The sequence below is a fragment of the Rutilus rutilus genome (genome assembly GCF_951802725.1).
Source record: "Rutilus rutilus genome assembly, chromosome: 11".
NCBI classification, from domain to species: domain Eukaryota; kingdom Metazoa; phylum Chordata; class Actinopteri; order Cypriniformes; family Leuciscidae; genus Rutilus; species Rutilus rutilus.
In genome coordinates this window covers 25,805,239-25,830,453 of record NC_140216.1, presented here as the reverse complement: position 1 = coordinate 25,830,453, position 25,215 = coordinate 25,805,239, and the positions used below count along the sequence as shown (strand labels likewise).

Genomic DNA, 25,215 nt, shown 5'->3' with positions numbered 1-25,215 from the left:
CCCTGCTCTAGATCTAATATTATCACATGGAATCAATGTTGATGCCGTTGAAATTCTGCAGCAGAGTGATGACATCTCAGATCATTATCTAGTCTTGTGTATACTTCATTTAGCCAAGCCTTCAAAGCCGACTCCGTGTTACAAATAAGTTAGACCTATCACTTCTGCTACTAAAGATTGCTTTATTAATAACATTCCTGATTAGTTTCATATCCTCAGAATCCCAGAAAGCTTAGAACAACTCGATATTGCGACACTTTAGACACAGTTGCTCCTATGTGCTTAAAGAAGATTAAAGAAAATAGTCCAACGCCATGGTACAACGAGCACACTCTGACCCTTAAAGGGACACTTCACCCATTTGCATTAAGCTTTGCATTGTTAGAAACCCAGTCATACTATTGAATGGTCGTGCAACACTCTCTCATTTTCCCCTGAGACGGGAGAAATCCGTTATTTACCTTTTACACTTCCTCCTACAATGACGCACAAATCATCATTTTGCGTCATTGTAGGAGGAAGTGTAAGAGGGGGGGATTTCTGTTGAGACTACAAGCACTAGTTCCTCATCTTTCCCAGGGGGCGGGACCCGCTCACGCTACAGACCTATTACAGATCAGTGGGTGGGACTTTACTCTCTGAAACTGAAAGCAATATCCTCCATCTTGTTTGAAGCTAAGCTAACAGGCGCTGTGGAGACAGATGTAAAGTTATGACAATAGCGGAGGAGAGTGAGCAATATGATATAGAAGAAGAGGATTTCGGAAGTCTGATGCTTGAATCAGGTGTTTGTGGCTACCTTTACAAGCCGCATTATAGCGAAGAGCAGCCGAGGCAGAAGACCTGCCTGCCGCGGACGAGGAGCCCGGACTGGCTCGAGTTAGGGCGGACTGGTGGCGCCGGTGATCTCACTATGCAACTCATAGACTGTAAGATGCAACTACGAACACAGAGGTAGAGTCCGTCTGCGGCAAAGAATTTCAACGATGACAATTTCTCCTGGACGAAATCTCTGAATCAGACGAGGACACAGACGTTTGTGTTGAGAACTATCCTAGTTTCGCACCGCATATGTTCTGACTGAACATCCAGGTACCATGCAATAATTCACCTTTTCGAAAGAAATACAAACGAGGAGTAATGCACTAATGAGTTCGCCAACTAACTAGACATTTTGTGTGAATGTGAAATGAATTTCAAGCTCTGGTGGTAGCTAGACTTGTAGACGGAAGAGTGATTTCTCTTATAGGCAGATATGCGCTTTTTGGATTAGTGGGAGTGGCTTGCGGAGCTGTGCAATGTGGTGCATTGTGGGAGTTGTTGTCTTTCATACAAATGCGTCCTGAAGTTATTTTTTGTCTTTCCTCGGTCACGAAGGCACCAAATTCAAAATTTATTTTACATTTCGACTACATATATGACCCACTTTAAATAAAAAACAATGTTCAAATGGGTGGAATGCCCCCTTAAGAGAGCAGCCAGAAAAATGTAGCGGAACTGGAAGAAAACAAAACTAAAGTTTTTTCGCATTTCATGTAAAGAGAGCACGATTGCGTACAGAGAGGCCATAAAAACAGCTAGATCTGCTTATTTTTCAACCCTATTAGAAGAAAATAAACAAAACCCTAGGTATTTATCTGAAACCGTGGCTAAATTAACGAAAAATAAAGCTTCAACCCCAGACGTTTCCAAGCAGCACAGCAGTAATGACTTCATGAACTTCTTTACTTAAAAGATTGATAATATCAGGGAGAAAATTATAACTATGCAACAGTCTACTACAGTATCACATCAGACAGTGCATTGTAGTCTCCTTGAGGAAAAATTGCATGTTGACAACATGTATGTTAGACCCAGTGGTGGAAAGAGTACTGAAAAAACATACTCAAGTAAAAGTACCATTACATTCCAAAATTTTTTTAGTGTGAGTAGAGTAAAAAGTACTTGTCCAAAAAACTACTTGAGTAAGAGTAAAAAAGTAGCTTATTTAAAAGTACTCATGAGTAGTGAGTAGTGAGTACTGCTGTGGATTCTACCCCCTTATAATAAACACTGTGCACTACAATTTATAAATTAAAAAAATAATTGCACATACTGTAATTCAGATTATATTTTTTTCTTTGTCAGAAAGATTGAAGAATATCTATCATCCATCTTTTTAAAATGCATCAAATCAGTACACTCATCACCATTTAAATCATATTGTTTAAAAAAAAAAAAAAGGCATTTAAAATTAGGTGTAAGGCCACTGAGCATGCTATTGTTGCACATAAAATATCAATATTCATAACTGTGCAAAGAATTCAAAAACCTTTAGAAACTCATATGATAATTCAGCATCACACACCATGAGATGGGTTAAATAGAGAGAATTAAAAAATACCCAATTTCTCTCCAAAACGGTACCAGTTTTAGTGTTTTGATAAATGAGAATCACTAATATTATCAGATTACCTCACCCAAATTATGCACTGAAAAAGGCTAAGATAGTAGACAAACACTAATTACACTGTAATTCCATGCTATTAAATATGTTACAATTTAAACATAAATGCACATTGTTCTAGAAGGGTGGCATCATCCCTTGCATTTTACATGGCTACATTTACTCACATTGTAATGCTGATAATATAATTTGTAAGGAAAATTGTGCATTAAATAGGGAAGTTATATATCCGGTAAACTTTTACAAAAGAAACACACACACACAAATGCATGTCTCTTTGTAGTCTCGGCGAAGCTGTTTTATCAGCAGCATCCACACACAAAAAAACAACAAAAGTTGAACATGAAATTTTTTTTTGCTCAAGTGCACTTGCCAAATGAAGACGGATTGAATGAAATGGATCAATCAAAAAACGTTGTTTATTAAGAGCTGTTGTCACGCACTGACAGAAATGCATTTCAAGTTAACGCCATGGTTCATAAGGTGCACTGCAGTGCATACTGAATCTGGCGGCATGGCGAGCACGAGACGCAGCAGTGCACACTGCACAGGCCACGACGCGCGTCTCTCTATATGTGATTGTGAAGTAAATGGGAGCGGGAATTCACCGCATTATGAACTCGTCACGCAATACCCCCAACCTCACACCAAATGTTAGGCCCTGTAGACAGCCCAGCCTATAAATATCATATTAAGCAGAAATGTACCTTAGCATATTAGACGAAGACGCTGATATCTGGAATTGATGCTCAAAGAATGCACTTCCACAGCAGTCACGAGAAACAGCAGGAATAGGCCGTTAAAGTTTTCTATGCTTAATTTGATTTGATGACAGTCAGGAGACCGATTACTCGATCCAATCACGTTGATGGATAAAAAAATAAAATTAAAACAAGCATGTAACGAGTAACAACCACAAACAGAAGGAAAATAGCGGAGTAAAAGTACCGATACATCACTTAAAACGTACTCAAGTAAAAGTAAAATTACACAATTTTTAAACTACTCAAAAAAGTAAAATTTCTGAAAAAAACTACTTAATTACAGTAACGTGAGTATTTGTAATTCGTTACTTCACACCCCTGGTTAGACCCTATACCGACTAAGCTTTTGAAAGAGGTGCTTCCAGAGGTCACAGATCCTCTTCTTAATATCATTAATTAGGATACGTACCAAAAACTTTTAAGCTGGCTATGATTAAAACGCTTGTTAAAAAAAACGCAACTTGATCCTTCAGAATTAGTCAATTACAGGCCAATCTCGAATCTACCTTTTCTGTCAAAGATACTAGAAAAGGCAGTATCCTCACAACTATGTTCATTTTTAAGAAATGGTATCTGCGAGGATTTCCAGTCAGGATTTAGACCATACCATAGTACTGAGACAGCTCTCATTAGAGTCACAAATGATTTGCTCTTATCTTCCCATCGTGGTTGTATCTCTCTATTAGTGTTACTCGATCTTAGTACTGCATTTGATACTATCGACCACAACATTCTTTTAAATAGACTCGAAAATGATGTTGGCATTAGTGGAATTGCAATAGCATGGTTTAAATCATACTTATCTGACCGTTATCAGTTTGTAGCAGTAAATGAAGAGAAGTCTTATCGATCAAAAGTTCAGTTTGCAGTACCACAAGGCTCAGTACTAGGACCGTTGCTGTTCACTCTGTACATGCTACCCTTGGGAGATATCATTAGGAAGCATGGCATTGGTTTTCACTGTTATGCTGATGATACTCAGCTCTATATTTCTTCACACCCTGCCGAAACTTACCAATTGACAAAATTAACAAAATGCATAGCTGATATAAAAAACTGGATGACTAGTAATTTCCTACTACTTTACTCTGGAAAAAAAAACAGAGATACTAACTATTGGACAAAAAAACGTCCTCACGTAATAACCTAGAATACTGTCTAACACTTGATGGCTGCTCTGTCAAACCTTCGTCGTCGGTTAGGAACCTGGGTGTGCTCTTTGATACCAATCTTTCATTTGAAAGTCACGTTTCTAGTGTCTGTAAAACCACATTCTTCCATCTTAAAAATATATCTAAATTAGTGGTCGACCGATATTGGTTTTTTGATGGCCGATGCCAATGCCGATATCTTAGAGAGCAGGGTGGCCGGTGGCCGATATAAAGCCGATATTTTTATATAAATTTATTTTAATCAATAATGTCTTATTTTAATAATAAATTATAAATAAATTATAAAACACATTTTTTAAATAAACATGATTTTATACTTTAGATGGCAACTTCTTAAATTTGCAATCCTATTACAGTATTTTTCACAAAGTAATTGTTTAGAAATATATGAATATGTGAATAAAAAGAAGGTAAACACTGTAACAGGGCACTCAGTAATCTGGTAATTTCGTGCTGGTAATCATTTTTTCAAATAAATACAAGGTAACGCTTATTTTACAGTGAAAACGATATGAATATGACACAGTTGGCAACTGGATATATCACAGATATGAATATGACACAGTGGGCAACTGGTTATATATCAGCATATTTTAAAATGAAGGATTTAAAGTTTTTCGCTCGCATCTCCTGTGAAGCTGATCTTCTGTTCGCATTCACTCACTTCGCAGGACCGACCGTCACTTGCAGACAGTAATGCACACTTCACAAGATATCACAGCTGGATTCGATTAAATCTGCAAGGTTTGTGAAATTAAATGTTTATTAGATATTCAGAGATTTGTTTAAATGACGTAGATGCGCATTTGCTGAATGTTGACGGCAAATGAGAAAGTATTTTAGCCTGATTGTTTGCCTTTTCTGTTACAAATAATATAAAAGCAAACGCTTTACTTCACTTACTTCGCATAAGTTACCATTTACTTTCTTTGTTTACCAGTTCTGTCTAACAAAGTATTAGATATGACTGACAGAGATCGTAAATTAATGAAGACGGAGAATGTGAGTGAGCGCTGTTTGATCTGAGGAGCTGCCCTTGCCTTTCTCTTCTGGCGCTGGTGTTCTCAGCGCCGCCCGTCAAAATAAAAGTCCAGAGCGGCGTCAAAATAAAAGCCTTCCAACACATTGGCCAATCAGAAAAACTTATCGGCCGATGCCGATATTTCAAAAATGCCAAATATCCGCCAATATTGGCGATATATCGGTCGACCACTAATCTAAATTACGACATATGCTCTCAATGACAAATCTGGAACAATTAGTTAATGCGTTCATGACATCATGGCTAGATTACTGTAATGCTCTTATGGGTGGGTTGCTAGAGCTGAGTATTGACAAATTTCAAAATTCTATTCGATTCACAAGCTTGCAATTCGATTCGATTTGATTCAATTCAATACTGATTATTTTGGATATAAGGTACAATACATGGCAAATTTTCTGAAGGAAAAAAAATCTCTTAACTAATGCTGTAAGTGTAAACTATGGGAGTCAGTTGTAGCCTACTAGGCTTCATTAGCCTACTATAATATTGAAGGTAAAAATTGACTGATTTGTATACAAACACTTAAATTACACTTATTTATTTTTATAATAATAAAGTTTAAATGTGACTGTCATTTAAAAAAAAAAACATTTAAATATTCATTGGTGGCTGTCATAAAAACTTGCCATATCTATTCAAACATGCATTAAATATTGAAGAACATTAAAAATAATAATAATTATGTAATATGGTGCATATATTTAGCAAAATGCTCCTCTCTAGAGTTAATTTTTCTAGCTGACTAACGCTATTATGGTCCCTGGATATGTTTTTTCTGAGGTAAATGTGACGTTACATGACATTGTTTACAAGCTATTTTACTGATGTCTTTACACGCTAGAAACACTGATTGAGTGATTCCATGTGACTAACTTTCAGATACTCATTCATGTTTATTTCGCGCTGTAACTGGTATTATTAAGGCGGAAGCACACATGATCTTCTCATGTGCGCATTTCACGGCTGCTTCTCTTGAGCTGAGCTGTGCCAGAGCGATCTCACGTCACAGCGCCAAAACAGTATTTATGTTTTTGAATTTCTTCAGAAAATGGACGTAATTTGAAATCTGTGACTTTGTTTCATATCAATAGTAACAAAGCACAAAGATTATTGTGATTTATTGGATGGGATGCACGCTACAATGTTCCATTCCGGCCAGTAAATAATACCTAGAATATCAAAATCGACTGCTGGCGGTAGATCCTTTTGCTATTTAGCACCAAAATTCTGGAACAGTCTTCCTAATATTGTCCGGGAAGCAGACACACTCTGTCAGTTCAAATCTAGACTAAAAAAAACATCTCTTTGACCTAGCATACACATAACACATTATAAACTTCATTAATTCAATGTTAGGCTGCATAGATTAGGTCAGCTGGAACCGGGAACACTCCCCATTTATCCTGATGTACTCGTTACATCATAAGAAGAATGGCATCTACCCTAATATTAGTCTCTCTGTTTATCCCGAGGTTTACCGCAGTCCACCGGATCCAGGCCGTATCCAGATCTGATGAAGGACCTGCGCCTGGACACGGTGACAACGCAGTCCTGAAGTGTAACAACTAGTCTCTCCCCTGTGAAGGCCCCCTTCTCCTTCCCTTTACCTTTGTACAGATAAAATGTTGTCAAAATAGTTCCAGTTCACATGGCTACTCGGAAGCGATAAATAAATTAAGGCTAGACAAGTCATTTGTTTAGGTGAATTTGTAAAGAAAGACTACGCGCCTGCGCACATATATTTTAAAACGTGCATACCTATAGACTAAACCTGTAAATATGCATGTGCACACGTCAGTGTTTTCACAGGTTTGCGTTTTTTAAGGCTTGCGCAGAAAAAATTAATTAATCTTTTTTTATATATGTTGTGTTCTCAATCCACCAGGCACTGTTGTTGTGCGAATGAGCGGGCCGCGGCGCGTTAAGGTTTTCTGTAAGAACGGTGTCGTGTAACGGCCCTTAAGTTAATAACTAATGATCTTTGCAACGGAAGTGAATCAATCAATCAAAACTAACTTTAGCTGGACAATAACTTTATTGTAGAGCTGCTAGCCAAAACAATCTCTGTTACTTTTATTTCCTATTATCACAGTAAAGCTTCTTTGAAACAGTCCATATTGTTAAAAGCACTATGTAGGATTTGAGGGTGAACCAAACACATATGAATCTTCCAGATGATTCATTCAAGCATAATTTCACACAAAACTCAACACCTCAGACCCCAAATCACCAATCCAGAACCATAAAATCCAGGCTACAGCCAGTCTACGCAAACCAAAGAAAACCCCCAGCTAAGAACTTTATGGTCATGCAAGCTTCAAAGAGATGAGCCCAACTAAAGGAAGAATGTTGTCACTGTTAGATAGTTTGGAAGATACTGATTGGTTCAGAGATGGCACTGGTCAGGACCCACCAAGATAACACCAGAGGTTGTTTGAACCCAAGACAAAGGATTTAAAACAGACATCCTTCTTCTTAAGGACCTCTGAACGACCCCAGGGTTGAAATATCTTAAAACCATAGAGACTGAGACTTTACATATAAAAATACATAAAATCATCCCAAAACAATTCTTGACGGACTTACAATCAAACATTGTTCAACTACATTATTCTATATTGTGTCTACAACCTATATATGTGTCTATTATGCTTAGATCACATATAAGTCATGTAATTGTTATAACTATTAGATGTTTGAATGAAAGTGTGTCTTGTTTCCTATCAGTGCGATTGTGTGTTCACAATTATGAAGATGGCTTGATTGAAATCTGTGTAAAATGTTTCGTATTCTTATAATGGGAATCATGTCTAAACTGTCAGAGCTGGAGAGTAAAGAGATCACAGATAATGCATGATTTACGATGAGAGGTGAAGAAAACGCCACCTCTCAAATAAAGACAGTGCCATTGGTCAGAACTCATCCAGGAGGCTGGGGACAATCTTAGGACCCGAACAAAGCCTTGGGCTTTTCGCTAAAGAAGATTCCAGAATGCATTAAGAGTTTTACTATAGACGATCATGGAGAAGCCAAGACGGAGTACCCAGACAGATGAATAACCATGTAGACGAGCAGACGAAAGAACCCAAATCAAGATCAGAAGAACATGGATTAAACAGCTTCATTTTACGCCATCTAACTACTCTTGTCTCAATTTTCTCAGTTTTCTTTTCTTTTCCATTGAGAGTCTCGGTTCTAAGTTAAGTTTTGCTGCAAAGTTTCGGTTAAATGATTCGACTGCAAAGCCCGCTTCCAACTTCAAAGACTTTCCATCCATCCACCAGCACACCACATGATTGGCTGCCTCAAACATCTATCTAGGCACGAGGAGACAGCCCGCCAATCAACAAACCTGGGAAACCCCCTTTTACACCGACAAAAGGAATCCCCAAAAGGAACGCAAAGACAAGCAAGTAGCCTCCAGACTCTTAGCTGAACTGGTGCATTGATATAAATTTAATAACTCGCCTAAGAAACGATAGAAGGGTTAAAGGTCCCGTATTATGCCCCTTTTCACAAGATGTAAAATAAGTCTCTGATGTCCCCAGAGTGTGTATGTGAAGTTTTAGCTCAAAATACCCAACAGATAATTTTTTACAGCATGTTTAAATTGTCATTTTTTGGGGCTCAGAAAAACGCGCTGTTTAAGTGTGTGCCCTTTAAATGCAAATAAGCTGCTGCTGCACGACACAGGGGGCGGAGCTTCATGAGCTCGCGCTCAGTCTCTCAGGACAATTTCATCTCACGGAATGATGATAATATCAGAAACTCTCAGTAACGGTGTTCATTTTGGACAATAATGCCTACAGAGTCAGAGTGATGTATAGAGATGGAACAGGTATAGTTTAGTAGTTTAATTACAGTTATAACGTATTTGTCATCTGCTTAAATGTATCCATTATTAATAGCCTACAAGTCTGCTGTTTCGGACCAGGTCCGAATGATGATCAAACACTGATGAGTTTAATAAAGTTTATTGTACATCACACAAAAGATGAAGCGTCAGTTTTACTTCAGAAAATCACTGTAAGAGCTGAGTAAACACAGTAAGTTATAAGAAGTGCGCAAGTACATAAACGAATTTCGGTAGAGTTGAGGGAGCATTTTCTTTAAAAACAAAATAATTCCACCTTGTCTTCAGCGGCTGCCTCAGATTTCGGGAGTAAATAGAGAGAGCTATGTGGATTAATACATCCAGCCACACAACACCTACAACGAGGAGACATTCTCATCTATGGCTGTGAACTCGATCAGGGCGGGTCAAAACAAAGGTGATTTGACTCGGGATGAAAATAACAGCGTCTCGACAACATGGCGACAAACACACTCTACAAACGCAACTCTTCCTCTTCTCCGTGGGAGCGCAACAAGACCACGCCCCCTTTTTTGTGTATTCCTGTGGGCGGAGATTAGTCAAAAAACTGTTCTACTGACGTCATTAAAGGAAGTAAGTAGAGGGATGTAGTCCAAATCGGCCGTTCGCTGTAGCCGTTTTCTTTTAAATAAAATATCTCGCTTGGCCGGTGGGGCCGGTGCTTAGAGAATCGGGCGGCAGTCGAAGGCGGGGGCCTCGACAGCCCGATCCCTGGACACGGAAACTAGCTCTAGGGACGTGGAACGTCACCTCGCTGGCGGGGAAGGAGCCCGAGATTGTGCGTGAGGTTGAGAGGTTCTGACTAGCGATAGTCGGGATCACCTCTACGCACAGCTTGGGCTCTGGAACCAGACTCCTCGAGAGAGGATGGACTCTTCACCACTCTGGAGTTGCCCATGGTGAGAGGCGGCGGGCTGGTGAGGGTTTGCTTATAGCCCCCCAGCTCAGCTGCCATGTGTTGGAGTTTACCCCGGTGAACGAGAGGGTCGCTTCCCTGCGCCTTCGGGTCGGGGATAGGTCTCTCACTGTCGTTTGTGCCTACGGGTCAAATGGCAGTGCAGAGTACCCGGCCTTCTTGGAGTCTCTGGGAGGGGTGCTGGAAAGTGCTCCGACTGGGGACTCTGTCGTTTTACTGGGGGACTTCAACGCCCACGTGGGCAACGACAGTGACACCTGGAGGGCGTGATTGGGAGGAACGGCCCCCCTGATCTGAACCCGAGCGGTGTTCAGTTATTCGACTTCTGTGCTAGTTACAGCTTGTCCATAACGAACACCATGTTCAAGCATAAGGGTGTCCATCAGTACACGTGGCACCAGGACACCCTAGGCCGTAGGTCGATGATCGACTTTGTGGTCGTTTCATCTGACCTCGGGCCGTATGTCTTGGACACTCGGGTGAAGAGAGGGGCGGAGCTGTCAACTGATCACCACCTGGTGGTGAGTTGGATCCGATGGCGGGGGAGGAAGCTGGACAGACTCGGCAGACCCAAGCGTACTGTAAGGGTCTGCTGGGAACGTTTGGCCGAGTCTCCTGTCAGAGAGATCTTCAACTCCCACCTCCGGCAGAGCTTCGACCGGATCCCGAGGGAGGCTGGAGATATTGAGTTCGAGTGGACCATGTTCTCCACCTCCATTGTCGAAGCGGCCGCTCGGAGCTGTGGCCGTAAGGTGTCCGGTGCCTGTCGAGGCGGCAATCCCCGAACCCGGTGGTGGACACCGGAAGTAAGGGATGCCATCAAGCTGAAGAAGGAGTCCTATCGGGCCTGGTTGGCTTGTGGGACTCCTGAGGCAGCTGACAGGTACCGGCAGGCCAAGCGGACTGCAGCCCGGGTGGTTGTGGAGGCAAAAACTCGGGCCTGGGAGGAGTTCGGTGAGGCCATGGAGAAGGACTATCGGCTGGCCTCGAAGAGATTCTGGCAAACCGTCCGGCGCCTCAGGAGAGGGAAGCAGTGCCCTACCAACGCTGTTTACAGTAGAGGTGGGGAGCTGTTGACCTCAACTGGGGATGTCGTTGGACGGTGGAAGGAATACTTCGAGGATCTCCTCAATCCCGCTGTCACGTCTTCCATTGAGGAAGCAGAGGCTGAGGGCTCAGATGTGGACTCGTCCATCACCCAAGCTGAAGTCACCGAGGTAGTCAAGAAACTCCTCGGTGGCAAGGCACCGGGGGTGGATGAGATCCGCCCTGAGTACCTCAAGTCTCTGGATGTTGTGGGGCTGTCTTGGCTGACACGCCTCTGCAGCATCGCGTGGCAGTCGGGGACAGTGCCTCTGGGATGGCAGACCGGGGTGGTGGTCCCTCTTTTTAAGAAGGGGGACCGGAGGGTGTGTTCCAACTACAGGGGGATCACACTTCTCAGCCTCCCTGGGAAAGTCTATGCCAGGGTACTGGAGAGGAGAATCCGGCCAATAGTAGAACCTCGGATTCAGGAGGAACAGTGTGGTTTTCCTCCAGGCCGTGGAACACTGGACCAGCTCTATACCCTCTACAGGGTGCTGGAGGGTTCATGGGAGTTTGCCCAACCAGTCCACATGTGCTTTGTGGATTTGGAGAAGGCATTCGACTGTGTCCCTCGCGGCGGCCTGTGGAGGGTGCTCCGGGAGTATGGGGTCCGGGGCCCTTTGCTAAGGGCTATCCGGTCCCTGTACGACCGAAGCAGGAGCTTGGTTCGTATTGCCAGCAGTAAGTCAGACTTGTTCCCGGTGCGTGTTGGACTCCGGCAGGGCTGCCCTTTGTCGCCGGTTCTGTTCATGATTTTTATGGACAGAATTTCTAGGCGCAGCCAGGGGCCGGAGGGTGTCAGGTTTGGTGACAACACGATTTCGTCTCTGCTCTTTTTTAGGATGATGTTGTCGTGTTGGCCTCATCAAGCCAGGACCTTCAGCATGCACTGGGACGGTTTGCAGCCGAGTGTGAAGCGGCTGGGATGAGAATCAGCACCTCCAAATCCGAGGCCATGGTCCTCAGTCGGAAAAGGGTGGCTTGCCCACTTCAGGTTGGTGGAGAGTTCCTGCCTCAAGTGGAGGAGATTAAGTATCTTGGGGTTTTGTTCACGAGTGAGGGAAGGATGGAACGGGAGATTGACAGACGGATCGGTGCAGTTTCTGCAGTAATGCGGTCGATGTACCGGTCTGTCGTGGTGAAGAAAGAGCTGAGCCGCAAGGCGAAGCTCTCGATTTACCGGTCAATCTACGTTCCTACTCTCACCTATGGTCATGAGCTTTGGGTCATGACCGAAAGGACAAGATCCCGGATACAGGCGGCCGAAATGAGCTTCCTCCGCAGGGTGGCTGGGCGATCCCTTAGAGATAGGGTGAGAAGCTCGGTCACTCGGGAGGAGCTCAGAGTAGAGCCGCTGCTCCTCCACATCGAGAGGGGTCAGCTGAGGTGGCTCGGGCATCTGTTCCGGATGCCTCCTGGACGCCTTCCCGGGAAGGTGTTCCGGGCGCGTCCCACTGAGAGGAGACCCCGGGGAAGACCTAGGACACGCTGGAGAGACTATGTCTCCCGACTGGCCTGGGAACGCCTCGGTGTCCCCCCAGAAGAGCTGGAGGAAGTGTCTAGGGAGAGGGAAGTCTGGGGATCTCTGCTTAGACTGCTGCCCCCGCGACCCGGCCCCGGATAAGCGGAAGAAGATGGATGGATGGATCTCGCTTGGCATTGAACTTTGAGCTTTATAATTTTACAGATATTATTTATACTCTAACAACAACATTACACACTAACTAAAGTTTGAAACATGGGATCACGAAGAACGGGACCTTTAAATTAATGATTGATGGTTCGTTCAGGTCACGTCTTATAAGTGCATATAGAAACTTGGGATTTCATCATCTCACTCTTAAAACTCATTCTTTCCTCACTTTCTTTCTTTCTGCAACTCGTCTTAATGTGTGTGAGCTCGTAGAGCTTGTAAAACGAATACTTTGCTTTTCAGAGATGGCCGAAAACTTAGGGATTTGAAATGTTGTAAAAGCAACTTGGAGATGGCGTTTTTATGGAATTTTATTGAAGAGATAAATTGCCATATGTAGCTCTCTAACAGAGCTCATTATAAAGCATTATCTATTGTGAAGGGTCATTTCATTATGGTGCTTTAAGTTTATAGGCTGACTTGAAAAGACGAGTTTTGAGAGTGGTTTTGAACTGTGAAATGGAGTCTATGGTACGAAAATGAGGGGGAAGAGAGTTCCAGAGTTTTGGTGCAGCATGGGAGAAGGCCCTTGCTTCCATTGTGGAGAGTCTGATGTCTGGGGTTGCCAGTAATCCTGCTGATGATGAACGGAGTGAGCGTGAGGGTATGTAGGTCTGTAGTAGTTCTGTGATATATGAGGGGGCGAGGTTGTGCAGGGCTTTGAATGTCATTAACAAGACTTTGAAGTTGATTCGTTGTGATATGGGGAGCCAGTGCAGTTGAATCAGCAGGGGTGTGACATGGTCGGTAGACTTGGTACGGGTGATAATGCGTGCAGCTGAGTTTTGGAGAAGTTGGAGCCGGTGGAGTAATTTATTGGGGATTCCTTGCAGGATCGCATTGCAATAGTCGATCCGAGAGGTCACCAGGGTGTTGACAAGAACTTCAGTGGAGTGTTGCGAAAGTGAGGGACGCAGTCTGGAGATGTTTCTGAGGTGAAAATAAGCCGTCCGACAGACATTATTGATGTGGTTGGAAAATGAAATGGTACTGTCCAAAATAACTGCACGGAGAAGATCATTAGTGATCTTGACAAGGGCTGTCTCGGTACTGTGGCGTGAACGGAACCCAGATTGAAATTGTTCAAGAAGATTATTATCATGAAGGTAAGTCTGGAGTTGGATTGCAAACACTCTCTCTCGAGTATTTTGGAAATGAAGGGCAGGTTTGATATGGTACGATAATTATTAAGGTTGTTACGGTCCAGTCCTGGTTTTTTCAATGTGGGTCTGACTATCGCAGCTTTTAGTGATGCAGGGAATATGCCAGTTGACAAAGATGATTTGATAATGGAGGTTATCAGTGGTGTTAAGGCAGGTAGACAGGTCTTAACAAGGGAGGTGGGGATGGGGTCCAGGTGGCATGTAGAAGAGTTAGATTTGGTGAGTTCAAAGATAGACTCCTCAGTTGGAAGACTGAAGTTTCTGAAAACAGCAGGTGGGGCTAAATTTATCACAAATGTTGCTGGCAGTGCAGCCTGTGTGATGTTCGCCACGGCCAGTTGTTGGTGGATTTTGGAGCTTTTTGAATAAAAAAACTTAAGGAAAGCAGAGCAGTAATCATCAGAGATGTTGTTGGTGTTTGAATCTGGAGGTTTCAGTAGCCTTTTCACTGTGGAGAAGTTTCCTTCTGTTCCCTTCACCCGCATTGATGCTATTCGCGTAGTGGATATTCTTAGCTGTATACAGCATGTTTTTATAGTGGAGAACATGTTCAGTGTACATTTGTTTGTGAACTGTAAGTCCTGTCTTAATGCCCTCTCTCCCGTCTCATGTTGTCAGATCGTTGTTTGAGTATCCCGTCCTCGTGCCTGTTCCTGTTCCCTCGTGTTTCCTGTGTACTGGACTCTGGATTACTTCACCTCTGATCTCACCGCGGATTCACCATCACCTTCACTCTGCACCTTGGATTTGCCTGTCTCAGTCCCTGCGTCATGCTCTCCTGCTGGCTGTGTTCCTGATCATCAACTCCCCCTAGAGAAGCGACTGCCTTCAGCGCTGGAACATTTATTGCATCGATCTGTCTTTACCCTTGAGTATTTGTTATCTAATAAATACATCTTGCACTTGCATTTGCTTCCGTCCAGTTTATCGTTACAGTCAGCTTAAGATCATTTCTATCTACCTGGTTATACAGTGGTGTGAAAAAGTGTTGCCCCCTTGGTAAATATGATCAAATATGGCTGTAAAAAATAAATCTGCATTTTTAATCCTTTTGATATTTTATTTAAAAAAATGTGCAAAAATCTAACCTTTCATTGAAGTAAAATAATGCCATGTATCTGAACAAGATGTCCAGGACCTCTGGCAGAAAATTAGGCCCACAGCATTAAAGATACAGCAGAGTATTTCATTTTACACATGGGGTACTTTTTTATCCCTGTGTGCACCAAACCCATCTTAAGTGTTTGCTGCCAAAAAAGCTAATGTTTTTGTTTCATCTGACCATAGAACCCATCCCGTTTGAAGTTCCAGTAGTGTCAGTTACTTTTCAAATGTTCTATGGTCAGATGAAACAAAAACATTGCACACAGGGATAATAAAAGTACCCCATGTGTAAAATGAAATACTCTGCTGTCTCTTTAATTTTGTGGGCCTAATTTTCTGCCAGAGGTCCTGGACATCTTGTTCAGATACATGGCATCACGGATTCGATCAAATACCAACAGATAAAAAATCTAAACCTGACAGCCTGTGCTAGAAATCTTATAACGGAGAACAGGATGGAGAGATTCTGTATGGAGGAATGGTCTCTGATCTCTTGTCAGGTGTTCTCCAAACTCATCAGGCATTATAGGAGAAAACTCAGAGCTGTTATCTTGGAAAAAAGAGGTCGCAAAAAGTATTTAATAAAAGGGGGCAAACAATTCTTCCCAACGTGTTTTGGAGAAAAACATTTATTTCATAATGTGATTTTCCCCCCACTTTCAATTATTTTGCTTCAATGAAAGGTTAGATTTTTGCAATTTTTTTTAAATAAAATATCAAAAGGATTAAAAATGCAGATTTATTTTTTACAGCCATATTTGATCATATTTACCAAGGGGGCAAACACTTTTTCACACCACTGTATCTTGTAAGCCTAGTAGTGAATGTTTTCTAACATGAGCAGTACGGTAACCATTTTCATTTGCACAGTCAGGCAGAGCCGAAGCACTACAAAAATGTTCTTACACAAAAGAACGCAGTGTACCATTAAAGCTATTATGCTTTTTTACATTTACATTACAACTTTCTTTAGTGTGTAATGTTGCTGTTTGACCATGAAAAAGATCTGCAAAGATAAAAGTCCAATAACAAAACCCTCAATTGTATCAATTGCATAATAGGGGCCCTTTAAATCAACAATAAACAGTGCCCCAAACAATAACAGGCAGTTGAACTCACATATCCAGATTCTGCTTGGCCATCTCTAGATCCCACTTGATCTCAGAATTGATGTAGAAGTACAGTTTCTTGGGCATGGGCAGCGGAATTAACGGAGCTCGCACTCTGTCCGGTTTCTTACTAACAGAGAAACAACACGTCCGTTACGTTACACAAATGTCTTTTTAGGCCAGCATCTTAATAGCCGATATTTCAGTCAATTTAAATTGTCAGCCTTATTTGCATATTCACTGAAGAGAGTGCAAGTGTGCACATGGCCATAGGGGTGGGTGATATACCAGTAGACACGACAGACCTGTAGAAATTTTACAGTCTCTATCTCAGTTACACTCATGTGATTTTACTGTGCTGTGCTTTCACGAAAGTTTATAATTTGAATGCATTATAAGCATTGTGGTTAAAAAATTATTTTAACCATTCATGGGCAAAAAGCAGCGAAAGAAAATTAATTTTGTTATATGCGTGCACTATCTGAGAGACGTGCACACATAAAGCCGCTGCTCTAACAGTGCACGTTTTTGGCACCTTAATGGGCTTAAATGGTCAAATACACACACTTGTGTGTCAAAATGCCTCTCTATCCTCATGAACATAGTTGTTTATGTCTTAAGTAATTGTAAAACATAAAAAGAAAACGTGTATCAGCATATTAGATCCATGCTTTCGTCTTAAAGTGACAGCAGCCTAATAAACTTGTCTGTCATTATTAATGTTAATCAAACAATCTCTCACTGCCCTTGACTGAATCAATTTTGTAACTTAAATAAGAATAAATGTATATAATTTACACAGAGAAGACTACGCAGTGTTTTTGTACATTTTATTACTTCATAAAATGTATGTAGTATTTCTTATTTCAAGACCTTGATGTTTTTCAGGTAGGTCTATTTCATCTGTCTGTTTTATTATAGATTATTTTTATTTTTTTTGTCATATTGCTTGTAATTAGTTTCTTTGTTCTTATTTTATCTGAGACTGTTTACTTGTCTTTAGTAACCTTGAGAGTTTTTTTTTATTTTTTTTTACTTATATTAGTTTTGTAATATTGAAATTTGTGGTGAGAATTCAGAAATTTCAATGGTAAAAACCTTATTTAAAGCAAAAATATCATGATACTGTAAATGTGAAATGAAATTACTCATTTTGTGATATCAGATTTTGGTCATATCACCCATTTCTATGTGGCCGATGGCTAATGACATTATTTTCACACTGAAGAAGCAGTTTTTTAATATGTCACCACACTTCACAGACCTACCATCAAAAACAGTAGTAGGTGTGAAAAAACAAAACAAATTGGCTAGAGAGCATTTATCAGTAATATTAACGCAATGCAGAGATAATAAATGATAGAAGAGTTTGTATCTGTGTGTTTTTGCCTTTCTTTAAGACATGCATGGGTTTGTAAATACCAGTATTTTAGCACATGATCCAACAATGTGGCTATAGGTGGACCCTCGGCTGTCGCATGTTCGTACAAGAGACCCCAAGACCCATCCTCACCAACAACAAACTGAACATATAAAACAGAGAAAGAAACAGAGAAAAAAAACAAATAGATTAACAATGAAAATCAATGTTTAATTTTTTACCAATGAAAAAGTGCTTAAATGTAATGAATATTGATTTTGTTGTAGTTAATGCATTAATGAATTCAGTTCCAAGAAAACATAAGCCCATGTCTTTATTACTTTCGTAATTTGTGTGGATGACACTCGCAGCACTGCAAAATCACTTTTTGTTTAACAATATAATAATAATAATAATAATAATACAATATATTTAATATTATTCAATAAAAACACAACTTTATGGATCTTACAAGTGTAATGATGCAGTCCTCCACTAGTCTTCAACATTAACATTTCTATGATGAATGATGGTATTTCACTTGTTGATTTTCTAATAAATATTTTTCACAAATCACCATACACAAATAACATTGTTAAACATCCCATCAGGGTTTGATTTATGAATAAATTACCTGAAAAAAGGTTAATTCTCCATTTACTCATAAATGTGAGCTCTATTATAGCAACTTTTGTGTATGTGTGTATAAGGCATACAACTGAGCTGCGGCTCTGAGGCCTCTAATTAATTAAAAACAAAAACAAAAATACATAACAGAATTATCCAGTCATCATGTCAAGATAAAGTTTTTTTTTTTATTATTATTATTAATTGGAGGATTTAGAGTGGCAGCTCAAGTTACTTATTAAGTTAAACAATCCATTGTATACATCAACTCTGAAGGTGATGATACATGGGGCAACTTTTTGAGCAATGTTGCTGGGCAATATTGCCGTCAACGGGCAACCAGGTGAGACACAGGGCCCACGACCGATCTAAAGTATCCAGACAGAAATTTGTTGCCCATTCTCAACGGGAAAGCGCCCAAGCTACATCGCTCTGCAACATTGCTCAGAAAAGTTGCCCTGTGTATCATCACTTTGACAGTCCTAGTTTAAATGACAGAACGTTAAGAATAGGCCTCTGACATATAGGTCACCTGTAGTGTCTTGTCAAACCAGCGATTGCCACTGTTTGAATAAGTCCCACCGCCATGCAAAATCTGTGCTGCCATTCGACTAGAATACCTGCCAATCAAGGAACATTCTTGGCATCAAATCAAACCATCACCGATAAAGATATAAACAACATTGTTAAAATCATTTAAAAGAAAATACACTGCTTATCTCTAGCAACTGTTTAATAACAATCAATGTAAACACAATTCTTACTTCTCATCAGAAATCCTCATAACTGGAGAGTCCAAGCACAACGTAAAGATTGATTTCTCTATCAGCCTCACAGATTCTTTATTGATTTTATCTAAAGAGGGGGAAAAAAGTAAAAACAAACAAAAAAGCTTCAAATCAAGCATGAAACTCTCGACACTGGAACTATGCAGCTAGATGGTCAAGAGTGAAATTGAATCTGCCTGTAAGCCACATGGGCCATATGTGCGGAGGCAAAGACTGACCTCACATTGTACATAACACTTTTGTGCATCACTCTAGCTAATGTATCATTAAGAACACTACTTTAATTTTTAACACTATATTTAAGCAATATACAACCACAACCTTTTGTTGTGTTCTCAACATTTTTGAGAACACAACAATGAATGTTTTCTGAACCTTGCAGTTAGATGCAAGTTAGAGAAATCTATTATTGTGTTAAATAGTAGTTCAGTGTGTATGACAGATATACCTCTGAGCAAGCGAGTGTAAGCCTGACCCCATGTGTGACGATGCTCGCTGGTCAAAATTCCCATTGGTTCCTTGTCGGTTTTCCACGACTGAGAGCGGATCCGCAACAGCTGAGCGTGGATCTGACTTTCTGTCAATGGTGTTCCATCACTGTTGTAAACATCCAACTGGAAAAACTACACACACACACACACACACACACACATTCAACCACATACCTGTTTGTAATCACTAAGATTTGTATGTTTGTTTTTAAAAAAAGAAACAGGATACTTTTAAATTACAACGTGATTTATTACATGAAACCAATTTTATAATCCTGTGACCAATAATTCACCAGGAGTATTGTGCAGTGCAGAGTAACATCAAAAACTATAGATATAGAAACTGCAACACGCAATATGGCGGAATAGGTCCAACCTTCTAAGTTAAAGAGCCAATCACTGATTATTAAAGTCATTGCGTCATGAGGCGGCCGCCTCCGTCAAATTTCGTGCCGCCTCCGGCTCTCGACAAAACATGGACAGACGGTCATGGTCAGATACACTTTTCCCACCGTGACTGTTCTGTTGCGGTTACCACTTGTGTCCATTCTCAAACCGTATAGTGCTGCACGGATAATCCGCGGGTCGGGCGGGCCAAGTAATAAAAACATTCCATTCCAATTAATCGAGGGTGGATGACAGATAAATCATTATAATGTGTTGAGTTTAATAAAGACATGGAACTCTCATCACGGTAAAACGCAATGAACGTGCGTCACTCTACTTTCGTTTTAAACAACGCAATTCTCTTCAGGGAAAACCAATCACATATCAGGACTCGACAATAACGCTTGTCCGGGACCATAGAACTGTGTCCGGGACACGTGTGTTTTTTTTAAGGTAAAAGTGAGAGAGAATTGTAGCCCATCCGGACAAATGCCCTGATTAAAACAATTTTTAAATATAAAAATAAAAAATAACTAGGGAATCACCGAAAACGTGAGGATGATTCTGTTTTATTTCATTTAATGTAAAGTGGCGATTGATAGCCTATAGTTGATAATAATATAGGCCTACCTAATGTACTGACGGTAACAAAGTTGCGCTGTTGAGGCTTGCGCTGTTATTTATAACATATTATAGTTAAGAAACAATATATAGCCTAGGCTACACACGACCAGAGTGCTGTTTTCCTGAATGCCATAAAGATTGAATCCGAGACTGATTTCTTAACAGTTCAATAAACAAATAGTTAAAATCAAGTCACTTACATTTTAGACGCAATGACTGTTTTTGTTCTGTTTCAGCAGCGAAAATAGTTACAAACAAAGATCACAGCAGAACCATAGCGCATCTCACAGCAACACTCAGCCATGTTTCATTAATGAATGATTCAGCGTTTTGAACGAATCGGTTGAGTCAAAGATTCAATAACCTATTCATAAACTGCCTCATTCTGAATAAATCAGCCTTTTGAAAAAATCGTTTGAATGAATGACTCGCTCATTAAGACGGTCGCCTGCCGCCTCCTACTGGCGGTTTAGTTTCAAAGTATCATTCTTTTCAACATTCCTTATTTGTATAATATTTAAAATAATCTCATTTAATACAGTAATAATTTTTCAATGTAAATGATTTAATTTGATTGGTAACAGCCTAGTGTCTTATTTTAATTGTATATTGATCAAATTTAAGAATTTGAAATGAAAGATGGAGCAAACATTTAATAAAATTAGTGTTTTCAAACAGTGATGTAATGAAACATTGACAATTTAAGTTTGAAGGGAGTAAAGCCTCTGTTAAGGCTATTAAGGAAATGTAATTTTGCCAAAAGAAGAACTTTTATTTTAAATAAATGTTCATTTTTAATTAGCCAACTTCAGTGTGATATGTTACCATATTATCATGCTTAAAGGTCCCGTTCTACGTGATCCCATGTTTCAAACTTTAGTTAGTGTGTAATGTTGTTGTTAGAGTATAAATAATATCTGTAAAATTATAAAGCTCAAAGTTCAATGCCAAGCGAGATATTTTATTTAACAGAAGTTGACTACAACGAACGGCTCGATTGGACTACACCCCTCTACTTCCTGCTTTAATGATGTCACTAGAACCGTAACCTCCGCCCACAGGAACACAGGCGAATTGATGGCGAAATGTCAACAGACGTGGTTGATGTTTATCTATAATCGGATACCGCAAAAGTTTAATTCGAAGTTGTTAGTTTGCTCTGTCCATTTCAACACGGACTGTTTATTTCTAACCTGGGATAATATCAAGACTTCTCTCAGCGTTTCATACTGACGAAGGGGGCAATTTCAACTATATTCCAGCAAGCGGTAAGTAGTGATTTAATATGGAAGTAGCGATCAACTTCACATCGTTTCTTAGTAGGATGAAAATAATCTTACTTAAACTGTGATTAATATACAGAAAGCGATCAAAGAACAATCCCTTTCCAATCGCCCAAGCTGTCAGTCACACAGCGCAAGTTTATCTGGACACTTGCCAAAACTTGTTATGAAATCAATGACGCTGTTACACTGCACAACGAAGCTCTTACTGTATTTATATCCTACATCATGTTTGCATTGGTGAAATCATTAGTGAGAGTGCAGAAACTGCGTTGCAATGATAAGATCTTTTTTCACGTGATCAACAGACTGTCATCTGCTCAATGCTCTTCACTGCAATTTTTTATGTGATTGAAAGAGATCTAAATACTAAAAAACTTCTCACGATTCGTTAATCCCGATAGCTGTAATAGTAAAAACGTATAATAGCTGTAATAGTAAAAGTTTTCCAGATAGTTCCACATGTAATGCCAGATATTTCATATGCAAGCATTTCAGCCAATCACAGCAGAGGGCGTTTACACTGAAGTCTCACAGCAGACACGCCCCTTCAAACAGAGTGTTCAAACCAGGGAATGAAATCAGGCTAGGAAATATGCCTTTTATTTCTAAATTATAAAAAAAATTGATCTAAAAAACATACTAACATTATAAGGGCACCCCTGGAAACATTATAAAATAATAAAAATAATCCATGGAATGGGACCTTTAACACTGAGAATTTGAATAATTGTAATGTGATGATCAGATGCAGATATCTAAATCAAAGAATATGGGCGGTTTGCGGGTGGATTATTTATTTTTAACAGTGGATTTGGGTGACTCAAAGTGCACCAGATTAATGAATTTATCTTTAAAATGTAAAAAAAGTACCCCCTTAGTACCAGGCTCCACCCACAAAAATAATGTGGGAAACACATTAGGCTATATGATGATCTACGAAAAATACAAATTTAATTACCTTATTATTAAAATACATGATTAGGATTTTACCACCTCCGCCTCATTTTGAGACAGGAAATAAATAAATATAAATATAAATATAAATATAAATAATATATATATATATATATATATATATATATATATATATATATATATATATATATATATATATATATATATTCCAAATAGAAATGAGAGTCAAAAGCACATTTTTAGTACATAGTCATACCTGGAAACAAATCCTGTTCAAATAGGCTATATGGGCCATTCTACAGAATTGGTTCAAAGTTAGAGTTGGAAACATCTTGACATTTTTTGTCTTTTTCCACAAATTTTCTATGCATGCAAATTGTATTATATCCAAGGTAAACATTTCTAGTAATTGTGCAGTTAATTCTCATACTGTATTTTCAGAAAGTTTTGGAATATATCCTCTCCCCAAATGTGTCACTAATAAAAAACAATAATACATTTAATGAGAAGGCTTATATTGACCTATTAAGATTTTGTTTACATCTACCTTGTAAATATATTTTTTGCTATTTTATTTAAAAGTTTTCACATGTAAATCAACAACAATTACAATTTGAACAATATTTCAAGTGTAATCTTTCTTTTTAAAAAGTATACATTTTATCATACGCATTTCAAAGTTAAGGATTCATTACTTTGAATATAGCCTACATTGGAACAAACACTATTATAACATCTCAGTTGATGACTTTATTTTTGACAAAACATACTATTTATTTATCATATGAGCAGAAATTGGTGAACAAAAGCTTATTTGATGTGGCAGTAGTCTATTTTACAGTAAAAACTTTAATAATCTTGTCTTTCATATGTCGTCTAAAACAATCGTTTTTATGATATATTAGGACATATACATTTTTATTTGCAGTTTAATACATTGCTTATACAAAGACATTTTATTTCAACAAATTTCAGTCGATTTTTACTCATCTCAGTATAGCAATATAGTTTGGTAAAATCTAAACTAGTAGATGTGTTCATGTAAAAAATAACATGTTTACTAATGTAAGTGCGAGTGTGAATGAACGGCACAGATGCACGCTGTTGTTTACTACAGCTGTAGTAAACATCTGTGCGGTTCATTCATTCACACACAGACACATTGTGTTAAATTCATATTTAAACAGTCTTTTTCATTTATTGTTTACAGACACTATTCCATATCGCAAATAGAACAAAGCACTTAAGAATAAAGAACTTACTATTCACAATGCACTTCTGAAGTAAATTTTCCAGGATTATCATTTCTCACAGCGTCGGAAGACAATGTAAAGTACATGAATCTGATTAAACTTGATGTGTTTTACCGAGTTGATGTGGGCGTTCACAGGTTTGCATGGATCGCCTCAGATCATTTTCCCTTTGAATAGTGCGCGCTCTCAGTAGGCGCGTTCACATTAGCAGATAACGAGTTGCCATGAGAATGACGGACATCTCACTCTTTTCATACAGATTACATAAACAGAGAATATTTGTTTTCATTTGAATTAGATAATTTAATAGTACACACTTAAATGATTATAAAGAAATAATGCTCATGCCTGGGTGAATAGTATTCGCTGAGTTTTGTTTAAGTTTAGAGACGTGCTCCAGAAAAAAAGTTTACGGAGACGTAGAGGCAGAAAGCACACCGAAAAAACAAAGTTTTGTTTCGATTGTAAGTGGACACATAAAAAAGTAGACATTTTATAGTTTATTTTTTCATATTTCTTAAGTCTGTATGACCATAAATGGAGTATTTTTAAGTCTATTTTGCTGCTATGTGAAAAAAAATCTAGCAAAATGCACCGGCGCGTTTGCCGACTCCAGAGGGTTAAATCATACTTATCAGACCGTTATCAGTTTGTAGTAGTAAATAAAGAGATGTCTTATCGATCAAAAGTTCAGTATGGCGTACCACAAGGCTCAGTACTAGGACCGTTGCGGTTCACTCTGTACTAGAGGTCTTCACAGTGAACCCGAGACCCGTCGACCCGGGTCTGTTTAACATTGTGTGTAATACCCGTGCGATCGGAGCCACTTTGAAATAAAATTTTGGTATGTTTTAGCTTACCTCAAGGGCATCCAAGATGTAGGTGTCTTTGTTTCCGCAGTAGTTTCAATTGTGATATTTTTAGGTCAAACCGTTCTTGTCTGTCAGTCATATAATGCAGGTCTATGGTCACCACCTCAAAGAGCATGCACAGAGAAGTCCAAATTAAACAATTCCCCATCGTAAGCACACATTGATGGCCTAAGACACGAAACGAGCGGTTTGTGTGAGAAAACGAACAGTATTTATATAGTTTTTACCTCTTGTACATGG

General features: G+C 39.5%; 1 protein-coding gene across 2 annotated transcripts in view; it reads right to left on the bottom strand.

Annotated features, from left to right (window-relative positions):
* The window catches only part of cratb (carnitine O-acetyltransferase b), a 67,069-nt gene that overhangs the window by 19,464 nt on the left and 22,390 nt on the right, over window positions 1-25,215 (bottom strand). For both annotated transcript variants that reach the window (XM_084423734.1, XM_084423735.1), the window contains 5 exons: window positions 19,596-19,770; window positions 19,124-19,214; window positions 18,892-18,979; window positions 17,795-17,895; window positions 16,383-16,502 (listed from right to left, as the gene is read on the bottom strand). In XM_084423734.1, coding sequence (XP_084279860.1) covers window positions 16,383-16,502; window positions 17,795-17,895; window positions 18,892-18,979; window positions 19,124-19,214; window positions 19,596-19,770 — 575 coding nt within the window. The remainder of the gene's footprint in view (window positions 1-16,382; window positions 16,503-17,794; window positions 17,896-18,891; window positions 18,980-19,123; window positions 19,215-19,595; window positions 19,771-25,215) is intronic.